Below are 22375 nucleotides of genomic sequence, written 5' to 3' on the forward strand. Positions count from 1 at the left end.
CAAAGTCTTAATAAATATAAATATAATTCTTTTTTCCCATAAGTGAAGCACACGGTGTCCAAAAATTAAGAAACGGGCGTTCTAGAGAGCACTCTATCACAGTTCATCCACTGGAAGGGCACTCTAGTATACTAGATATTACATGAAATGTATGCAAATCCAAACTGCTGTTGAACACACCACAGCCTGTTTGAGTACTCCAAACAATGGTTTGTTTAACACACAACTTTAGATATTTGTTTTAACTATTTGAAGACAAAGTTTCTTGATGCCTAATACTGTATGTGTACTCTTTTGTGTCAGCATTTTGTTCAGCTGTCTTTCATGTTTCCCTTTTGGGTTAACCATTTTTTTCCTGGTTTTTAAAGCCTCTTTTCTCATGTAGTAGACCATACATGTAGTCTTCAGTGATTCCATTTAAAGTGCACAATGTGGGTTAATGTTAATCTGACCCTGTCTCTGAACCCTCTGACCAATCCCCGATTACATGAGGTAAAGTGAAACCTGTGTGAACATTGACAAAAGACCAGAAGCCATAAAGCTCGTTTCCTGGCATTCAACTTAGAATAGAGCAGATTGTACCCTTCAGTTAAGCAACTGACCCCTGCTGGATGCAGAGCAGGCCTGTAGTGAGACTTCAGAGCAACACTCACCGAACTGAAAAGAAGCAGAACCTCAAAGAGATTCACTTAGCCAGACAGAGTTGACATTACCGAAATGAAAACAGGAAAATGGCATTGTAGCTCACCTTTGTGCCTCTCAGAGTTCAACAGTTCCTGTCATTCTGATGGATTTTTGTAGATTTACAAATATAAAAGACAAGGTTGCCCTAAAACTAACTAAAATAGTGCTGATAGGTCTGCAGTAGGCACAAATACATTGAAAAGTATCTCGTTATAAATTACACATACTTGCTCATTAAATGTTTTAAATAGAATACAAAATGCTGGTAAGGAAAATGCATTTAATTAAACTACATAAAAATAAGTCATTACTTGGTACCCTCTATATGAGTCTGACCTTAACCTCACTACATAGAAAAATGAACTCTTCTAATTTCCCACATCAAGATTTGATGTGGCCAATCAGGATATCTTGGAGGTGGGAGGGGTGCATGCTGGGTAGTTTCAGTTGTAAGTGACATCACAAAAAACATAGTTATTTTAACCTAAACCATGATCTTTTCCCAAACCTAACCAAGTAGTTCTGGTGCTTAAACCTAACTAAACTGCAACCATTTCACATATTTAACATGATTTTGGTTATGTCATGTGACTTACATTACTTACGTCAGGTCTGGTACGCCTGTTGCTTGTACTCTCCAGCAGTCTCACATGTCAGTGTAGGGCTCATTGGTAGTCGATCAATGCTGTTGTTTAGGTATGAGGACATGTTGGTGGTTTTCATGCTCGACAGTACATTTGCCAGTTCTACCCATCTCTTAGTAGTTTATTTAAAATGTGTTAATGCTATTCAACTGTAATAAACTTTAATTAAACTGTATTAAACTTAAGGTCCCACGTTCAGCAATGACTTAGAAATATTTACTTATATTAATAAAAATTCCTATTTAAATTGGCTCTCATGGCATGTATAGATTTTCAGTAGTGGTGTTCTGGACTTGTTTTAATGTTCCTCAAAGCCAAATGGATACAGCTTGTGCTGTATCACAAGCAGCCATCTGGCCAGTTTTGATACTGAATCACAGTTCCAAATCAGGGGATACTACATTTATTTATTTATCAGTGGCAGCACACATTTCTCAACCTCGGTGTGATGCAAATGTGCCACATCTAGGCAAAGCAAACATGATTGAGACGTCAACCTGCTCTGCTGCCCAGTCTTTCTTGCCACATATAATTTTATTTCACTTCGCAGTCTGTTTTTTCATGCACAGTTGAAAACAGGGACATTTGCAGGGGCTACTCCAGACGGGGACAATCCACTAAAAACAGGGACTTCTGGCCACCTATTCTAACTCGAGTGGAGTAGCTATAGAACTGCAATCTGCACTCTGCCATCCACTTCAGTTAGAACAATTTTTACAACAATATATTTCTAGTTATAGATTTTGGTTTGGATAGCCCTTTAGAGGTTTAATTAGCCAGAGCAAATGAAAATTGACTGATTCTGAATGTTTTAACTGGAAATTTAAAGTTGATGCGAAACTGAAAAACTAATTATGTGCAGTTAGTTAATAGAAAAAAGATGATTTCAATGAATTGATTTTTGGCAGGGAGCAGTAACTTCCTTGAGACTCCACTGGTTGCCTAGCAACGGGTGCCAGCCAAGAAATAGTCCGACACATAATCCCCCTAAAAACAGGGTATTACTGTCTTTACACTTTGGTTTTTGTACGGATTAAACAGACGAGATACACCGTGTTAATTAGTGAGCTGGTAGGTGGATGGTTTTACCTTCAAACAGAGCCAGGCGAGGTGTTTTCAAGCCTTTGTTCTGAGCTAAGCTAACCAGCTGCTGGCGGTAGCTTCATATTTAGTGTGCAGGCATAAGAGTGGTATGGCTTGTCTCATCTGACGATTGGCAAGAAAGCAAAAAAGTGTATTTCCTTTGACATTTTGGAAATTGAGATTAGATTGTTGAAAGCTTATCATGAGTTTATTTGAATAACGAGTTTTTCAGATGATCTATTGCGGAGCTGTTGATCTTCTGGATGTTTTCCTAGAACAGAGAAGCTGAACAGGATCTGCGTCACTGTGTCCTGACTGTACCTCTCTGCAAACGGTTAATTTGCACAGTATGTTATTGTCATTTTCCTTCCCAGATTTGTCGTCTCCAGAGGCACCTGTCTGCCGGGGAGCACCAGCAGGACCTGTTTCAAAGCCAGCCCGCCATGTTTGTTTCCCAGCACTCCCAGCCACCCACTCAGAGTCTAGTGGAGCTGATCCAGCTCTGTGGTGGAACAGTCTGCAAAACTGTGCGGCAGGCAGGAATCTGTATAGGGAAGTACAGCGGCAGGAGACCAGAGGGAAGCAGGATCCTGTCAGAGCAGTGGGTGCTGGGTAAGATATTTTCTGATAATCTTTGTGTGAAATGCTCGTACCTTTTTCATGCCACTAATGGTTGCTTGTCTTCTTTTTTGTGATTTTATTTCAGACAGTATCACACATTTGAAGCAGCTGTCATATGATAACTACGATTTGGAGTGAAAGCTGAGATATGAATATTTTGTTTTGGCTGTAAAGTTTAGTTTTATTGATTTTATGCGACCAGTTCCTGGTAACATAGCCTCAGTTTCTACCTTACAGTGTTTCTCCTGGGCAGGTTTATCATCTTGCTTTTCAAATGCATTCAGGGGCTTTAATAAATCCTTTCAAATATTCCCTTTTGAAGGCTTTTAGTCCCTGGTTACCATAGAAACATGTTACCTCAGTACTATCAACCATTTAACGGTCTAAGTTACTGTGAAACCTAGAAAACTGCTTTGACATGGTGTATGTGAATGCTTTATTATTTGTATTGTTTTTATGTAGTAACCACTACAGTGTAACTGTGTTTTTTACATGACATGAGATTGAGCCACATTGTTTTTCATTTATAGGATGTGATTTTATAAAATAATTGCTGAGCCAGTTCAGCACTCTGATGGAGATGACATAATGTATCCTTATAGAAATGTTCTGTGATGTTATTGACAATAAATCCTTTTTTTTTTATTTTGATTGTGATCATTGGTTTTCTTATTTTCTGTTGAATTAAGAGAGCTTTAAAGCTACTACAAGGAGTTTTTAACTGGTTATGAGTCTCAATTCATAACAGATGCCTTTATGTGATGTACATCAGTTAATGAGACCATCTGCAAGAAGGTCTGTTATTTCTGTATAGTTATTCTTAATGTCTGCAACTGGGTCTGATCCTCTGTGAAATCAGATGAAATAAGGCTGTGTTTATGTTTTTCCAGGCAGAGGTATATTGAGTTGTAAATTAGGAAGAAAGGATTTTGTTTGTTTGTTTGTATAATGGTGAGAACACTGCCAATTTTGTCCACAGAGGCCTCCAAAATCAACAAAATATGAAAGTTCCTTATAGTCGCTTTAAGAATCAAGCTCACTTCAGTACAAAATTTGATTTATCAGCTGTTAACACACAGTTAATACACGCTACAGATGCCTTCTGACACAAAACTTAAAACTTTTTGTGTGATGTAATTTTCAATTATATAGATTTTATTGAAATTGAATTGTGATGAGATTATTGTAACTACACCTGATTTTTATTTTTTGTCACAATGAATGTGGCACAATTTTGAGAATAACAACTTGATTTTGAAAAGAACAAAACACAGTGTGGTGATGGATCAGTGTGTCAAAGGTGCTGTCAGAGTCCACTCAGCAGTGTCAGTGGGTGACAGACAACAAATGAACAAGCTGATATGTCACTGTTTGTACTCAAACTTGTGTTTAAGCAGCAGAAAGCAAAGCAACTAATTCTGTCAAATACGACACTACACTGATGCAAACATAAACACTTAAAATGTATCGGAGTATCTGTAGGTTTGTCATATACACTGCTGTCACTACTCCTAAAGTACGTTGTCTTAGTTTTAATCAACGTTGTTCATCTTCAACAGTTTGTAAAATAAATAACTTAAGACCCCCTTACTTGCTTGTTCTCAGTCTTCCAGTCACTTTTCATAGTACTTCCTCAGTGGATGGAGTCTGTTCAATTGTCATCATGTTTCATACGTCAAACCTGTTCATACATCACATGATAACAACTGAGCTGTTCACATAATAATGGAGCAAACACCATCTTCTGAGGAAGACTGAAAGATTCAGTGGTGAAAAGAGTACTGAAAATCTGTACACAGGTAAACAACCACAAGTAAAACCAATGCCATTAAACAACAGTCAAGTAAAAGGAAGTATTCTTCTCAAAAACTTCTCAGTGTTGCAGATTGTTTTTATTTTGTCTACACAACATGATTTTCATCAGCCTGTTTGTGATCAGAGAGCCTTATTGGCTTCAAAAATGCAGACAAAAGGTTTGTATATTCATTCAAATTGTACTCAGTACTCTATTAAGATTTTAAAAGTAACGTAAAGTGTAATGCATACCTAACTATGAGTAAAATTACAGACTTGAAAAAATACTCAGAAAAGTACAAGTGTCCCAAAAGAAAACTTAATTACAGTAATATGAGTAGCTGTAATTAGTTACTATGACCCTTGGAGGGGCTATTGAAAGCTCAAGAAAAAGCTGGTATTGGTGTAGATTGTCCTATCTTGTTTGAGATGAATGTTTTTTTTATATTGTTCCTGACAAATAAATATAGGAAAATAAATCACTTTAAACACTTTGACATCCATTTGAAAGTGTTTGAGAGCAAAAAAGAATTAGCATACTGTGTAATTAGTTGAAAATTGCAGAAAAGCCGAGTTAAAATTTGCTGGGAAAGAAAAGTGTTATAGCCCTTTAATGTCGGAGCATATGGAACTCAAGCTACTGCGCTGTCGCCCATTGGTTGGCCTCTTCTACGTCACTTGACCAATCATCTTCGTCGATGTTACAGGGTGTTATTACGTAGGGAGGCGTGTGTGACATTTGCTGCAGGCAGCTAGTTTGTGAAGAGCTAGCTGGATAAAGATGAACTACGGAAGGAAATAGGAAATAATTTGCCTTTTAACAACTGAGCTGGCTTTTAGGTCATAGTTTGTTATCGTGTCCACATTAGAGACGGCAGTTTGTATCAATTTTAGCGTTAGCTAAAACTTCCTGTTTGGCTAAACACGTTAAATAGTAGGCTAACGTTTTTTTTTTTGTGAACTTAAACTATAAACCTACGGAGTTCATTTTGAGGTTATGTCCTAGTTTGCTATTGTAAAATGTTGATACTTGTCAGATAACTACCGTTAGTTTGTTGTTTTATGTTGCAGAATGGGTGGACATTAGCGCTTAAGCCGACTTGGCTAACTGCGGTTTGCACACAAGGTTAAAATTAGCTTTAGCCAGCTAGCTCCTCCTTCCCCTCTTGCTGCAGCTTTCTCACTTTCTTATGCTGTCTTGTCAGGCCAGGTGTGTTGAAAGTAGGCCAGGTGTGCTGCGGGACAGATAAGGTGCACTGTCTGTAACTTAATAACAGTGTGTACAGTGTGCTTCAGGGATTTTTGTTACTTTAGTTGAGCCAGAGGTGGGATCATGCTGCTCTCCTTGGTAGTGCATACATACTCGCTGCGCTACTGGTTTCCAGCCACGATCATGCTGGGAACAGCACCAGCTTATCTGCTTTCATGGGGGGCTTGGCGATTACTTTCAACCGTCTTACCAGCGAGAATGTATCACAAGTTGGACGACCGGTTGTACTGCATCTATCAGAGTATGGTCCTCTTCTTCTTTGAGAACTACACAGGAGTGGACGTGAGTGATGCTTCACTTATTGCACGTAAACACACAATAAATGTGATCTTGAAAGACGTAACTGAAGTTGATAGTGTGGAAGAGCTGTGTTTATTAAAGACTGGGGGACCTGCAGGCTGTGAACTTGCACTTGTTATTACACACACACTGCATTCAGATAGTAAAACAATAGTACATATCAGCCATAGAGTCAGTCTTCTCTCCAGTGTTATGAGACTGAATTGCACTTGGCTTGTGGCACTCAAAGCACCAAAAAAATACATTTGAAAAAAATCAACACTAGTTTCTCTTCAAAGAAACAGTCCATTTAAAATAGCAAACTTTAAAGTGGAGCCAGACACAGAGGCTGATGAACAAGGTCTTGATGAACCAGATGGATGTCAAGATAGTCTGCATTCTTTTGCCCTTTTGTTGCCACTCCTTGTACAGTTGGTATGTTTCTACTTTAGGGTATGCAGAAAGGCACCAGTGACAGTGTTGTAACTGGTAAACCTTTATCTCTGATATGATGTGTTTGTGTAATAAACTGCCTACACTGTCCCACCAGCTGATCAGCAGATTGGAAGGGACCTTTTAATAAACCATTATGGGTTTTAATGAAAAGCTGCAATCTATGATGGTTTAATTTTTAGAAAATGAGCAAAATCAGTCTGTACTGGAAGCAAATCCCTGATCCAGTTTAAATATTTAACAAAACGAAATAAATCTCTCCGTTAGTATAGAATAATTTTGCAAACTCACAAAACATCTACCATTTTGCTGCCATCTGTAATTTTTTTTAATCTGCTTTCTCTGTAGATTATTATATATGGAGATATACCAAAGAAAAAAGAGAACGTGATCTACCTGTCAAATCACCAGTGTACAGGTAAAGTATTTGCCCATCCTGCTTTGAAATAACATTCTTGTGTGATGTGCAAATTTAAGTAAATATCTAATCTCTATCAATGGCTTTCCCTGTAGCTGACTGGATCATTGCCGACATGCTCGCCATCAGGCAGAGTGCTCTTGGTCATGTCAAATATGTCCTCAAAGATGGACTCAAGTGGCTCCCACTGTATGGATGGTATTTCTCTCAGGTAATGTAACTGTGTTTTGTGAATTTCAAATTTAAAGATGTAAATTAAACTTGAATCACATTCTGGTGCTTCTGTTCTGTTATATTCTTTTAGCACGGAGGAGCGTATGTGAAACGAAGTGCAAAGTTTAATGAAAAGGCGATGAAGAAGAAGCTCCTCAGTCAGACTCAATCTGGAGCACCAGTAAGTACGCTTTACAAATGTTAGCCTGTTAACTACATGCGTAGTTCCTCTTTGAATTGTGCCATGAATTACACATATGATGTTTGTCAATTTAGAAGATAATTGTCAAGTGAGTCACAGTTTGTTTTAATACTGCTGAAGTATAAGACTGAGAAGATAATTAGAAAGACTGCACAGCTAGACACTAGCGGTGGTGTTGATATTGTTTATTGTGTGAGATAAGAAATTCACTTCACTGAGTGATTTGACTCAGACATAATAGGTATAATTCATGTCACAATTCAAATGAGAGCAAAAATTGATTTGTTTCTCTCCATAGACTACCATTCATATTTTTTCCAAAGTAAGGCCCCATGGGGAACACAGAATGGGCAGGGACTTTGCCTCTCTATGATGTTCAATAAGAAACAAGATATAGAAGATATAAATTTTTCTGATAATTACAAGCTTGTTGATGTGATTCTATACTTCATACAGACTCCTCAGACTTTGCATGAAACATTAGGATTTGTCCAAGCTGTTGGTAAATGCACCAGAAAGTTTGTTGTTTCTCCTTCCCAGGATGTCAAAAACCAACAATTTTTGGGTCCCAAGCACTGCAAAATAATTAGAAATACAGGCAGAGAGCAGGGTCTCTGCAGATATAGACAGTGCTGCACCCTTGTAGTGGGTCATAAGTGATGATTGAGAGGGATTATGTTTCTGAGTCTATAATTTACTTTTTTTTTTTTTTTTTTTTTTTACCAAAATGTTGTATGTTATGCCTGTAACAGAACATCCAGGGACACCAGCACCAATGAAAAGAAGGTTCACTTGTAGTGTTTTTTATTGTGCTGAAATGGCTTGTTTTTAATCACTTTTTTGGATTTAGCTGTGGGGGATTAGAGTGTGGGTGTTTGACAGAAGTAGTCGTGGTGACCTGATGGTACACTGTGAAAGCTCTGTTGTGAAGTCCGGTGGTGAAAGAAAGTAAACCAAACCAGTTTTCACAATGACTAAAAAAACAGGAAGTAAGACCAAGGATGCAATGAGTCCATTAAATCAAGCTTTCTTCAAAACATTTTAAGTTCAGCAGAGTGTTAAATTTCCAGGTTTTTGGTTCAACAAATCCTGTAAATGTTAGAAATTCCATTTTTGCTGGTGCAATAGGAAACGACACTGAAGATGCTTTCATTTTAAGTGTTTTTCTCCCCACAGATGTACCTTGTCATCTTCCCAGAAGGAACTCGGTATAATCCAGAGCTCAAGAATGTTATCGCTGACAGTCAGGCTTTTGCCATGAAAGAAGGTACTGGCACGATAGCAGCTATTTAGTGCTGCATACTAATTCAGCAAAGCCCACTCAGTCTGTAAAACAGCTGACTAAGTTTAGTTGTATGACCTGTGGTCACCCTTGCAGACTACTACCGTTTGACCAATGAGCATCACATGCATACAGATTTGTAAAATCCTTTATTTCAGAGTTTTCTGTTTAAATTGTACTTGTGATCAAGAGTAATTAAGAAATAGAAAATTGTATGAAAAAGGAGCAGCGTTTCCTGATGATACAACCTCAAAAACTCAGATTTCAAATATACATGAAGGTAAAATACAATTTTTCGTAACAGCAATTACTAATAGTCTTTTGGACAAGTTTGTTCATATCCTCTTGTTGAAGTATCTAATAGTAGAGTTCTAATACATAAAAACTGCTATAATAATTATTTCTGTCGTCATTGGATTTCTGGTGTGGTGCCAGGAATTGGTCAGCTGCCACCAAAACAGCTTATTAATATTCCAGCTGGTGTTGACTCAAAGTTTTGAGGAATGAATGGACTCTCTGCTGGTCGATAAGAGAGATTTTATTGCTCACTCACAGGACTAAAAATAACCTGTTAGGATGAGTTTTCTTTTCTGTTGCCTTTGTAACACAAGGAAGTAAAATTAACAGATTTTAAATGATAACTATGTTTAGCCGCAATGCACTTTTCAAAGTAGCTTTAAGGGTTCCCAAGTAAATAAATGTGTTGCATCAGCATGATAATTGTGATGCAGTTGTAGAGTGTTGAGTTCTAGTTGGCTCACAAACTGCATCCATTCTGCAGAGATTAAGCCTATCTCTGGACCACAGCTCTGAATATCACCTTCCCCCATTAATCCAAATAAATCGCTCTGGAGAGCCGACATGTGCACATGACATTATCTGCTATTAGTGAGGTATTAGTGAGCAGAGGATGGTGCTACATCGACAACAGACTGTGCAGTAACTGACCCAAACACAAGCATCCACATAGAAGTACTGTGTTTTTAAACCATATGTTTCTAATATAATTTATTTCTGTATTTATAAAGGCCACCAGGACGCCCCAGTGTTGTCTAGCAGTACTTTTATTGGGACGGTTTATATTTGCACTGTTAATATTATGTTTATGTAATCTGATTTAAAGAGTTTTCTTTTTTACATTTGTTGTGTCCGTCCTGTAGGACTGGCTGTTCTGAGGCACACTCTTACACCCAGAATGAAGGCCTCTCACATTGCCATTGAGACCATGAAGGGCCACCTGGACGCTGTGTATGACATCACCGTGGCCTATGAGGGAACACTGGACGTCTCTGGACAAAGAAGACCTGCGCCATCAATGCCAGGTAAGCAGGTGTCTGAGTTTGGCCACAGTGTGGAAATATGAGTGAAGCATTTTCACAAGGAATACTTATACAGTCTTGCAGCTTTATTTATTTGATCTGTACCTGGATATCTACCCATACAGACACACACACCTCCAGGGCGGTAAATTACAGCCCAAAGGGTAGAAGAAGAGTAGAAGCAGCTTTGCATGAAGTCACTCCAGAACAATCTATTTTGCCCAGTCATGGCTCCTTCCCTGCTATGTTGTTCAGAGAATAAACTAATGTGGTAAAAGCACATGTTATCTGGTGTTCTCCCTTTTTTGAGACAAAGGTGATGAACACAGTTTGGGCGTGCAACTTAGATTGCCATGCACTTAAGTGAAAAAAAAAAAAACAAAAACAAAAAAAACACAGTTGCCCAACAATTTGAGGGCAGACAGAACAACTGGAGGGAAACGGACCACAGGATACAGAGCCTGATATTGAAATAAATCATTATTTTTTTCATAAAAATTGTAACTTAAAAAAGAAGCACTAAAATTTGGTTACCCTTGTTAGTCAAGAAATGGCAATAATTATGCACCATTTAATATTTCTTTGTTTAGCGGACCCATTTTTTGAATAAAGGTAGGCGAAAAGAGCAGCCATTTCAAGTGAGAGCCATATCATTTTATTCTTCTGTTAGTTTATATTGTTTGATCACAGTGATGGCAGAATCAGTGGGAACGACATCAACAAGAACGAAAATGGTCAGTGAAACCTTCCCACATACTTGCCTCCAAAAAGTGAAACCTGATTACAGTGATGGAAAATGCCAACAAAAAAGAGAGGGTAAAAGTAGCAATTTCTAACACCAGATATAAATGCAGATACAGACTATTAGCTAACAGCAGCTGCAGTTTGCCTCTATTTTCTGTTAATCAGTGTATTCATAGACACACTGGCGTTGTATTAATGTATTGTATCAACCCTACAACATGTCCACCCACTCAGTAATTAATCACATGGCAAACATTACCTATTAACAGCCATGTCTTCCTGTAAACAACATGACTCCGTGTTTTGGAGTTTTTGATTATTCTGTGTTCCCAGTTGTTCTACAAGCTCCGTTTGAATGTTAAAAAAACATCCCGTTTCAGTCAGGAATAAACATTGATGTGTTTCTAGCAAACAGAACAGAAAGAATAGAAAAGCATTCTTCTCATCACGCACTTCCTGGTCTCATGTGGTGAAGGTGACTTTAGTAAATTCACAGGGAGGTGGAAGTGACTCGAGGCTGCGTTCACACTGCAGATACAACAGTCACCGATTATTTTTTTTCATTATTGGCCTTCTTTATGTTTATGTTGAAAAAATGACATAAATTTCATGTCTTTCCATAATAACATCATTTCAACACTACTGGTTTGTTCCAGGATTGCTGCAAAAGATATTTGGGGGAAAAAAAAACAAAAAACAATTGTAGCAGTATGGGAGCAGTGAGTTGGGGATGGGCATTTTGAGGAGGAAGATGAGGAAAGTCAATCTGGTGTGTCTGAGTAGGGAACTCTAAATCTAAAACAGCACAATGTTTGCAGATTCATTAGCATGTTAATTCTGAATCACTCAGGTTGAATTCACAACCTTAGGCACCAAGAGCCATGGTCAAGGGTCATGATCTCGTTGAGTTACCTGCCAGGTGAGAAAACATGGATGGCTTTAATACCCGCTGGCACTATGACTGAGGAAATGAGCTGGTCTGCATGTAAAAGCAGATTTCAAATTAGTGTCAAAAATTAATTTGTCCAGACAGAATTCTGAGAATGTTCATACTTCATCTAGAGATGTCTATAATTTATTTATTTACTTATTAGACAAATCAAAAATCTGGTTGGATAGTTTGGGGGACACTGAAGTGTAGTGACTTTGCAAAAACTGAAAAGGGATTTAGAGGTTTAATTAGTTCTACAGTTTTTGAGAAAAGTGAGTGTGAGTGAGCAACTTCATAATTTCTGTCAGCTTCAAGCATCTTTACATTTTGGTGAGTGATAGCATGTACAGATAATTAGTTTAGGAATTTTTGAAGGTTTAAACTTGAGACACTTGCTGTAGTGCCACCATCAGGACTCGTGGCCCACAAAGCCAGTGGAGGACTTTTGGCATATGACTGAAACTGTGCAAAGTTTGGTTTATTTTCATGTATGGGAAGGCAGATTTCCTTACAAAAATAATAATAATGATAACATTGTCAAATAAAGAGGGAGCCTGGCTGCCCGCCTCTGACAAACACAATTTAAATGCTAATAACAAAATAGTGCTTTCATTTAAAGTTGTGGCACTCCAGCTCCATCTTATCGCTTTTGAACAACTGGGCAGACAAGTTAAAAATATTAAATGAAACAACACAAAAACACATTATATTTCCTGAAGTTTACGCTCTGCTGACCTGATCTCCTAGGTTGTCCATTCATACATTTTGATCTATTAATTTGATTTAGTAATTGATAAATCAAGATGTCATTTCTGTGGCTGAGGGAGGTTTCATAGATTGGCTTTTTGTATTTTTCCCCTGGAGTCTAGAGCCGACTGAATAAATGTCTGCAGCTCAACTTTACAGCCTTGTGCTTGCTAGAATTTTTACTTCCTTTGCCATTCTGTAGCAATCTTTATTTACACACCTACTTACAAAGTAGTACTTGTATAATTAAATTCCTGTGTAAACTCTCTCTGCAGAGTTCATTATTTAAAAACTAAAACTGTTGTTCAATGTAAAGGTGTTCTTTTTTAACTGGACTTTTTTTTTTTTTTTTTTTTCAAATCTAAGTGTTATGTTCATTTGGGGAATTCCAGTGCCTTGTTGGTGGCCTGTCACTGAATTGCATTTCACTGTTCTTATTACATCGGTAGTTAAATGAATCCAGCAAGTAAGCCAGCAGTTGTAAATTGGGAAATGTTCTTGCATTATACCAAAATATCAGTATTGTATTTTAGGAGTTTGTCTTGGTGAACATCAGAGTTGGCTTGAGAAAACAAAAGTAGAGAATGAAGGAAACACAACAAGCTGATAATTTCCCATTGATCTAAAATTCAATTTATTCAGTAAATTAAAGCTTTACTTTGATTAAATTAATTGGTTGACAAAAGGTCAACCATGTAGTATATTTTATGTAAATGAACAAGCTCCCTGCACCTCTCTGGGAACTGTTTGGTCTCCTCTTTGTGTGCAGACGACTCAACATATTAAAGATTCCTTCTCTCAGATTTTCAGCTTTACTGGAGTTTATTAAAGGGATTTAGATCAGGAGGCATTGTTTGTCGCTGTGGAACAAAGAGTTGATTTCCTTCATCAACACACATGACCTGCAGTGGAAACTCGGCTTTCTTTTAGTAGGTTTATTCATGAAAACATGTTTGGAGTCTCAGCAGCGCAGAAACCTGAAAACAGCACTTAACCTCCTCCTCCTTGTATGTAGACAGAACATAGTCTTTTCTTTTAAGAACGGCATTGTTTTTTGTGTGTGTTCTCACCAAAGTAAATCATATGTTTGTGTGCCTCTCCTCCTGAGCCTCTGTCTACACTAGCAGTCTTTCACTGACTTGTCACTGTCTATTTAACTGGCACACAGTGTGTCTGAAGGTCAATTTAAATCTGCACAGCTGCTGATTGAGGTGCTCTCTCTACCGCAGAAGCAATCTTTCGCTGCTGACTTCGATCAAGTTTCCTCTTTTGGCCGCAGAGCCAGGTTTCCTGATAATATTGCATGTTGTGGAAACAGGAACTTCAAGGTCTCTGGGGATACACGTGTAGCCTTGAGCGTTCACACTTGGTTACATTTTTATGTCTGACCTTCTCAGACACTTTGGCTTTCTTTCTTTGCTCAGTGCTCTGAGACTAACACTGAAAACTTTTTTATAGGGACATTAATTTGGTGATGCTGAAACTTATTATAACTCATGCAAATAAAGATTATTAAATTGAAACTCTGAATATTTACTGTGATTTCAGATATTAAATTGGACTTGGTTGACCGTGTTTTAGGTCTAGATCTGGAGGTATGAAAAAGAAACACTATTGCCCCTATTCTTTTTTTTTCTAATATATAAAATGTTGAATTTCTAAAAAATAAAACCATCCTACAAGCATTGTGTTTATATGTTTTTTGGAGCAGGAAACACAGCCGATACTAATGTGTTAACATCTATGAGTTAAGCAATTTAGTTATCAGAAAAGGAAACCAAACTTTTATGCCTGCGTCCATCATCATTTCACTGGACGAGCTGAATAAGCAACACTGCACAGGTGCAGTATGTAAATGTAATTTACAAATACATTTTTTTCAACTTTTTTGTTTTTTTTCTATTTGTCGTCAAGTGTCAGAATTGTCCGAAAAATCTAGTAAGTGTGGAATTTTGAAATGGGGAAAATGTGTAGAAACCCTGATTCCACCTGACTCGATTTGGACTCAGATTTGAGTGGCTTCATATCAGATTCATTTATTTAGTCTGATTCTGTCCTAAGCTGAGAATCTGACCGGAGCACCATTGTGACCAACAAGCCCTTGTACATTACTGGTCTTTACCCTCTTGAATCAAAGGGACTTGGCATCACAGCATCAGAGCAGCTCTACTCTATCATTGTCACCTCGTGTTGATTTTAAGTGCTTACTCTACGTGCCGTTTTGCTGAAAGGCTTTTCCTGTTTTTGTTTAGTCTCTTTATTTTCTGTGTTTGACAGAATTCCTGTGCAAAGAATGTCCCCGAGTCCACATACACTTCGACCGTGTGGACATAAAGGAAATTCCTACAGAGCCACTGTTTTTCCGCAGGTGGCTGCACGAGCGGTTTGAAATCAAGGACCGGTAAGTGTGTGTGTGTGTGTGTGTGTGTGTGTGTGTGTGTGTGTGTGTGTGTGTGTGTGTGTGTGTGTGTGTGTGTGTGTGTGGAACAATTAATCATGTTGAAATTGCATGTTAGGCAATCAGTATGTGAACTATATATATTTTGCTTCCACACAGCACTAGTTTTAAGCACAGATATGTAACTTGGCTTCAGTATAACCCTGAGAAAAAATGAAAATAATCTGATTTTCAGAAAAAGCTAGAAGATTATGTACAGTTCCCTTTAGTGTCTACTACTGGTTCTCAGACTGGGAGGACGGGCATCTGGGGTCATAGAGCTGTAAGCGGGGTTTCTCAAAATGGCAGTGAGAAGATGAAACACATCTACATATGAAGGGATGCACAATCTGGACTTTATTCAGCTGATACTGATAACCGATAATTACCAATATCGATAAGATAACTGATAATTTCACATTGTTAAATAAAAAAAAATTCATACTGTATAACCTGTAGTTTATGCACAGCTGAGGGTAAAAAAGGGTCAGATGAAGTGATCAAAGCTGGTGATTTAAAAATGCACAGCTCTAACTGAACAAAATCTTAACTGACATCACTATTAACAAAAACAAAGAACAGCTTTCTCTTTAAATGTTAATTTATTTTTTTCATTTCTACTAACAGATAACTTCACAAACCTAAGAATTCAAATTAAAAACCTTGACATAATCAAATCAGTCAAATCAGATGATATTACAGCTTCATTGTCTATATTTTCATTAATGTTATAATGAATAATAATATAAATTTCCTGATTATTTTTCATAATTTTTCAGCCCTGACATTTATTGTGCATCCAACAATCACCAAACAAGAGTGCTCTGCTATGAAAGAGGAATCTGAATTCAGGTTATCAAGACTTATTCCAACCAGTGTGTGATTTCTAAGAAAGTAAGAGTCTTGTTCTTGAGTTCGATGCCAGTGTAGCAGCAGAGCCTTGTATCCTTTGTGTCAAAGAACAGACTGTTAGTTTGGGCAAAAAGTTCAGCTTTAATTTTTAACTCATGATGAGTAACACAAGTGAAACATAAAGGTCATGTTCTAGATATTATTTCAATATTTTAAGTTTCCTAAATGTTGTTAATTGTTGATACAAATTGAAATTGAATATAGCAGGATGAATCTGCAGCTATATTGATAATTATTTATTTGTCTTTCTTTGAGGCATAAATGCCAGAACGTCCTCAGTTTGCAGCTTTGCAAATGTAAATAATATTTGATTCTTTTGTCTTCTATGACAGTAAACTGAATATCTTTGGTTTTGGGGCTGTTGGTCGGAAAAAGCAAGTCATATGAACAAGTCCACTTATACTTTGGGAAATTGTGATGGACAGTTTTCCCTGTTTTCTGGCATTTTATAAACCAAACGATTAGTCAAGAAAATAGGAGAGAACAGAAAATTCATGGATAATGTCAGAAAACATCCAGAACCACTGTTTTAGACTGTGAATTACCGTGTTTTTAAATATGATTTTTTTTTTTGTCTTTAATATATTCGGGTTGGAAAGTTACAAAAATTTGTTGAGCCCAACACTAACAACACAGTTGCAGTTTTTGTGCTGTAACTGCTGTAAAAATCCTGATGTGAACTCTTGTCGGCCAGATTTTTGTTTCATTTCACTTTGTAGTTTCTCTTGTAGTCCTTGTGCGTTTCTAAGACAGGCTGAATTCCTAAGAGAGTTATCTGTCTTTTCAAAGGCTGCTGACGGATTTCTACGAGTCGAAGGATGCAGACAAAATATGCAAGTTCCCTGGGGAAGGCAAACATTCTCCTCTGAAGCTCTCTAAAACCCTCCCATCAGTGGTTATCTTGGGAGGACTGACACTGCCATTACTTCTGACGGAGAACGGCAGGAAACTGTATGTGAGAACCTGGCTGTACGGGACACTGCTGGGCTGGCTGTGGGTGAACGTTTTTCCTTAATGAACCGGGGCCGAGGCTGCCATGATAAGATGCACAAAAGAAGAAGAGACCTTGCCATTTTCCTGTATCAGATCAACACAAGGTGTGTTCGAGATGCAGAGCAGCGTCTGATAAAAGGCTCAGAGATTTATCCCACGTCTGGTTCACTGAGCTGAAAGCTGAACAGAGATGTGGAGAAATGTTAAGCTTTTTGTGCTACTTGTTCCCTCGCATTATTTGGATTTGCAGCCTGAAATGATGAGAAAACATGAGTGGATTTGTTGTCAAGTGTTAGATTTCTCAAAAATACCCCTATATAATTTTCATAAAATCCCCCCCATCAGATTAAGCCAAATTAGTATTCTTGCATGCTCACTTTCCATCAAACATTGGCCAGTTTTAAAACTCTTATGACATTTATTTTTGAGAACTCTCAAGACACGGTAAATGACCATAGTCAGCTACTGTATGTAACTGACATAGTCCAGTGACGATGGCTCATTAATTATAAGAGCACTGACTTGTTGACATTGGTTATAATGTCTGTTATTTATGCCAAGCCCCAAGTCAGGAGGATTATGCACTTTGCTCATTTAAAAGTGGTGTTTTTTTACATTAGTAGATCAAAATAAATAGCATGCATTCCTCTATAGGGTCTCATAAACATGACACCAGCTGCGTTGTTTACCATAAATATTCATACTGACATCACTTTGTTTTATACTGAAAATGAATGTAGCTGTAAGAACATATTAATTTATGCATAAATGAAAGAGTAAATGTCTTTAATTTCCCACACTCAAGATTTTACTTACATTAATATCCTTAAAAAATACAATCTATTGTACATTTTTGTGCGAAGTCTTTGTCATTGATGTTGCCACAGTGAGCCCATATGGAGGATTGCTTGTTAAAAATGTTCTACTAATGTAAAATGTTGCTTTAGCGTTAAAATGTCAATCTTTGCCAAAACCTGGTGTGTTTGCCATGATGTTTTACACGTGTTTTAAGTTGAGCAATACTTGTTTTAATGCCAGCCCGGACAACAACAAAGTAACGTCTGTTTTGTTTGTTTGTTTGTTTGTTTTTTGTTTTTGTTTTTTTGGCCTAAATACATTATGATTTTTTTTTTTTTTACAATGGCTCCATAACTTTTATATGCATTTGTTACTTTGAATACCATATTACAGCTCACATGAAAGTATCTACCTAGCAAAAAGCTGACAAAGCCATGTTAACAGTATATCACAGGTTCCTGTGCACTCAAAGCCATTTGTATTATAGTTATCACTGTATTGTGAAATGCACTGTATGTCCATTGTTGTTGTTTACTGTGATGAAACCATTGCATTTTCCACGAGTCACTTTACATATTTGCTGTCTTGTCTTCCTCTAAAGTTAGTCTTTGATATGTTTTCCTCTTGTCCATGGTACAGTAAATTTCCTGATTTTTACATGTTGCTCCAATACCTCACTTGAATAATCCTTCCTTGTTCTTAAATGACCCTTGTCAGCCATTTTATAGTCATTTGTATCCTGACAAGATCAGACTGTAACTCATCAGGAAACTCTATGTAGACAGTATTTAAATGCCAACGGATTTTGGAAATGTGTGCCTTCTCTTTGGAGGAGCTGGTCCTCAGCCCTCACGTAGAGGGCCACAGTGGCTCTTTTCCACCAGGTGACTGCATGGAGGCGCTCTGCTGGAGCTGCTGCTCACTGCAGCATGTGGTCACATTGTCTACAGTTCATAGTGGCTTATTTTGCTCTAAGAATGCATTGATTTACACTTTTCGAGGACTATTATTAAATGACAAAACCTTTAATGTGTGTAACGTTCTGGAATTGGGGGTCAGAGTCAAATAAAGTGGTTTTCTTTGGGGAGAGTCAGGTTTTCTCTCTGTTGTCTTGCTGCCCTGAACATGTTTATTAAGACTGATCACTAAATGCTGACTGTAGAAGAAGCATTTATTGATCTGTGCATGCTGACTGAGTTAAACGTGCACAGCCAAGATGCTGTTTTTGTAATTGCAGGGCCACTTATGTAAAATGAAACATCTGAGTTTCCTGGCATCATTGCTTACATAAATAAATGTTTTTTTTAATTTATAATGAACAATCTTTAATGTTTGGAACCTAATCATCAGGGATAGAATTTTTAAAGCAAGTCCTGCAGGTCACCAACATCAGCGCCCCACTTACTGCCCTCTGTGCATCATGTAAATACTCTGTCTCCATGACCACATTGAGTACAGTGGACACAGCAGTTACACATGGCATCTTTAGCGTTAGTACAAATAATACTACATGACCCCAGGATTATTGTGTAAATGTCTCAAACATTTAGTGGTACACAGGGTGACTGTTTATGATTGTGTATACCTGCAATTTCTCTAATGTATTGTTAATATTGTATTTTGTGAGGAAACTCAGTATTCAAAAATCAGACTATATGAGAATAGGGACAAAAACAGTACTCTCCTGCATACATAAAACAATTTGTATCCATAACATAACTGAATGACAATAAATGAGAAATTGAATATCAATGCATTGCAGAGACAGTAGCTATTTAAAATTTGTTAATGATTTTTCAATGAATATTGAACAAAAAGAACTATCCATCCACCGGTATTAATTTTAATGATTTGAAATACTACTTTCCCACTTTATCAAAAGTCAGCAAACACAGCACAAACTAAATGGCGCATGCGTATTACGATTTGTGAGGTAGCAACCAGGAAGTGCAGTCACAGATTGAAGGTAACGTTTGTAAGTGCTGTTGCAGCTCTTTGGTTGGACTCCAGGTATGTAGTACAACAAGACGAATTAAAGAACAGTATAATAATAATAATAATAATAATAACAAGCTAACAATACGTACTTCACATTTAGTAAGTTGTTTGCGTGAATGTACGTGTAGGTTTGTTTGTGCACTTCCTAGCTGCGTTTGAATTTCAAACGATCTCACAGTGACACCTAGAGGTCTAGCAAGTTTATTACTGTTATTACACTCAAAACAGAGTGAAATACTGAACGTTATTGCGCTTAAAAATTAAGATGAGGTTAACTTATTGGTGTTAAACTCTAATAAGCGTATATCCTAGCTTGACTGGTCGTTTAAGGAATCGATAACAAACATTACACTATGGTTTTTAACGTTAGTTAAAAGGAAATTGTATATTGCTTTAATGGTAAAAGACCATGCTTACTTGCTTCACTTCGTCTTTTTTATTCTCAAGAATGCTGATGCGTGTTAGAAATAAAATAGATCACCAGTCTGCTTTAGGATTTTTGTAAGCTTTAGACATGAATATCAAACATACCTGACACGCCTTGTTCTGTTATCTGTTCGCAGCTTTGTGATGGCACTGGACTGGATTGGATTTGGCTATGCTGCAGCCATCACCTTTGGAGGATTTATGGGATACAAAAGAAAAGGTGGAAAACTCACACATGATGATCTGAAGTATTTATTTTAAGGGAACAGTTGGGGCAGTTATTTTTTTTTTTCTTTCATTCAGTTATTCGAAAATATATCTTTCTATCACCTCTTCCAACACCTTACTGTCTCTAGAGTGCTGTGAACTGGGAACTTATATCATTACAGGGAAATTATATTCACAGCAACAGTCTAAGAGGTGGCAGATATGTTTCTCTCACACTCCATTGTCAGTGTGTGTCAAACTTAACTCCCTTTTTTATAACACCTCGTTTATTTGTTCATTTTTGCCCCCCCCCCATGCTCACTGTTCTCCCCATTTCTCTCTTCCTCTTTCACCTTATACACTTCCTCCCTGTCTTGTCTGAAAATGTGGGACAAAGACACATATACACACAGAGACAATCACGCACATACAGTCAACACACCATCAGACAATGAATTCTGTCTTGTGTCCTGGGCAGATTCTTATTAATTGCCCTATCATGTAACTATTGTTTAGTTTTGTCTGTGTTGTGCTGTTGTCAATGTTCTGGCTTTCGTCTTGCTGTTAATTTTAAAAAAGTATTTGTTTTGGCAGAAATCTCACACGATTAATCTGTTTAATAATTAACCCTGATTATGATCATGTGTCTCTGTTTGTAGGTAGTGTGATGTCCCTCATGGCTGGTTTAGTTTTTGGTGGATTGTCCGCTTATGGAGCATACAACATCTCTAATGACTCAAAGGACATCAAGGTCTCATTGTGTGAGTATGGTTAAATCCATTCTAATGTGCTAATTTTCAGAGAATTCGTTTAAACGCCGAGCCTGTATCATCTCTTCTCATTGTGTTTTCTTTCTTCCAGTGGCCTCAGGAGTCCTTTCTGTCGTGATGGGAATGAGATACAAGAAGTCAGGAAAATTAATGCCTGCTGGGATTATGTCAGGGCTAAGGTCAGAGTCAGACTTGCTCAACATGCATAAAAGTTTATTGAGCAATTCCAGGATTGTGAAATGTGATTTTTTTTTTTTTATTTGCTTCCTCTTTCACGCAGTTTGTTGATGGTGTTTCGGCTGTTACTGCTCATCATGGTGTGACTGGTGGAATGACACTGACCAAACGGAGGGCTTTCAGTCTTTCCATGAACAAACCTTGTTTTAAAGGAAACAACATTCCCAGTTAGGACACTAAAACTAATGGTTTGTGTGGTAACTTAACTCTCATGTGACCAGAAACCTCATTAAAGCTACAGATTCAAGATTAACAAGTAATCTTAATGCAGTGAACTTTAATGCTATTAAAATGAGTTTTATGAAACAGTCTCAATTTAATACTGAGGCATGTATGACCTACATAAGTTAACAAGACCATCTGAGAAAATTGGCTATTTCTAAATGTCTGCTGCTCACTTGAATTCTCTGTAAAATCAGTTGAAAAGAGCCATTTTCCCAGGCAGTGTTGCAGTGACTAATACATAAGCCAATTAAAAAGAAGCAGCAGAAGATTTTTTTAAAGATAATTTTATTTTTTACATTGTATTTTGTGGTGGAGGAAACACCAGTTTTTTCCACGGGGGCCTGCAAAATCAATGAAATATGAAAGTTCCTTGTAGCAGCTTTAAATCAATTTGTTTTTGTTTTTTGCATTTGAGGATGAATATCATAACAAAATTTCCATGTTGCATTATTACCATGGGCTTACTCAATCACAGTTCTGGCAGCACATCAGATGTTCATGAGCTTTGTGGGTGCTGTTGTTTGTCTTGGCAGGGGTTTACGGTGCACACTACATATTTGTGTTCTTGACTGCTCATGCTATGTCTTTAAAAAAGATTTAAGGTAATACGTTTGTGATTTTTTTAATGCTACCAAAACAAAATAAATGATGTGATTCTTAAAGTAATGCATTTCTTTGTATGTACCAG

At 37.4% G+C, this 22375-nt stretch overlaps 3 protein-coding genes across 4 annotated transcripts in view; all 3 read left to right on the forward strand.

Annotated features, from left to right (window-relative positions):
- Positions 1–3680, forward strand: part of mcph1 (microcephalin 1) — a 38151-nt gene extending 34471 nt beyond the window's left edge. Inside the window, exons 14-15 of the mRNA XM_084735420.1 lie at positions 2786–3023; positions 3118–3680. Of these exons, the coding sequence (XP_084591546.1) occupies positions 2786–3023; positions 3118–3170 (291 nt within the window). The 3' untranslated portion in view covers positions 3171–3680. The remainder of the gene's footprint in view (positions 1–2785; positions 3024–3117) is intronic.
- A 1859-nt stretch (positions 3681–5539) lies between these two features.
- On the forward strand, positions 5540–18015 carry agpat5 (1-acylglycerol-3-phosphate O-acyltransferase 5 (lysophosphatidic acid acyltransferase, epsilon)). Its single transcript, XM_084735303.1, has 8 exons — positions 5540–6378; positions 7177–7246; positions 7342–7457; positions 7551–7640; positions 8838–8928; positions 10104–10265; positions 14962–15085; positions 16823–18015. Exons 1-8 carry the CDS (start codon positions 6160–6162, stop codon positions 17046–17048), a joined length of 1098 nt encoding a protein of 365 aa, XP_084591429.1. The 5' UTR covers positions 5540–6159; the 3' UTR covers positions 17049–18015.
- A 1727-nt stretch (positions 18016–19742) lies between these two features.
- On the forward strand, positions 19743–22349 carry tmem14a (transmembrane protein 14A). Of its 2 annotated transcripts, none has more exons than XM_084735838.1 (5): positions 19743–19790; positions 20386–20468; positions 21115–21216; positions 21317–21404; positions 21506–22349. In XM_084735838.1, the coding sequence occupies exons 2-5, from the start codon at positions 20393–20395 to the stop codon at positions 21546–21548; spliced, it is 309 nt and encodes a 102-aa protein (XP_084591964.1). In that variant the 5' UTR covers positions 19743–19790; positions 20386–20392; the 3' UTR covers positions 21549–22349. The 2 variants fall into 2 exon arrangements, with proteins under 2 accessions (XP_084591964.1, XP_084591963.1); XM_084735837.1 differs by having other exon boundaries at positions 19749–19834.
- Positions 22350–22375: the final 26 nt, after the last annotated feature.

The sequence above is a fragment of the Lutjanus erythropterus genome, chromosome 14 (genome assembly GCF_056507025.1).
Source record: "Lutjanus erythropterus isolate fLutEry1 chromosome 14, fLutEry1.hap2, whole genome shotgun sequence".
NCBI classification, from domain to species: Eukaryota; Metazoa; Chordata; class Actinopteri; order Lutjaniformes; family Lutjanidae; genus Lutjanus; species Lutjanus erythropterus.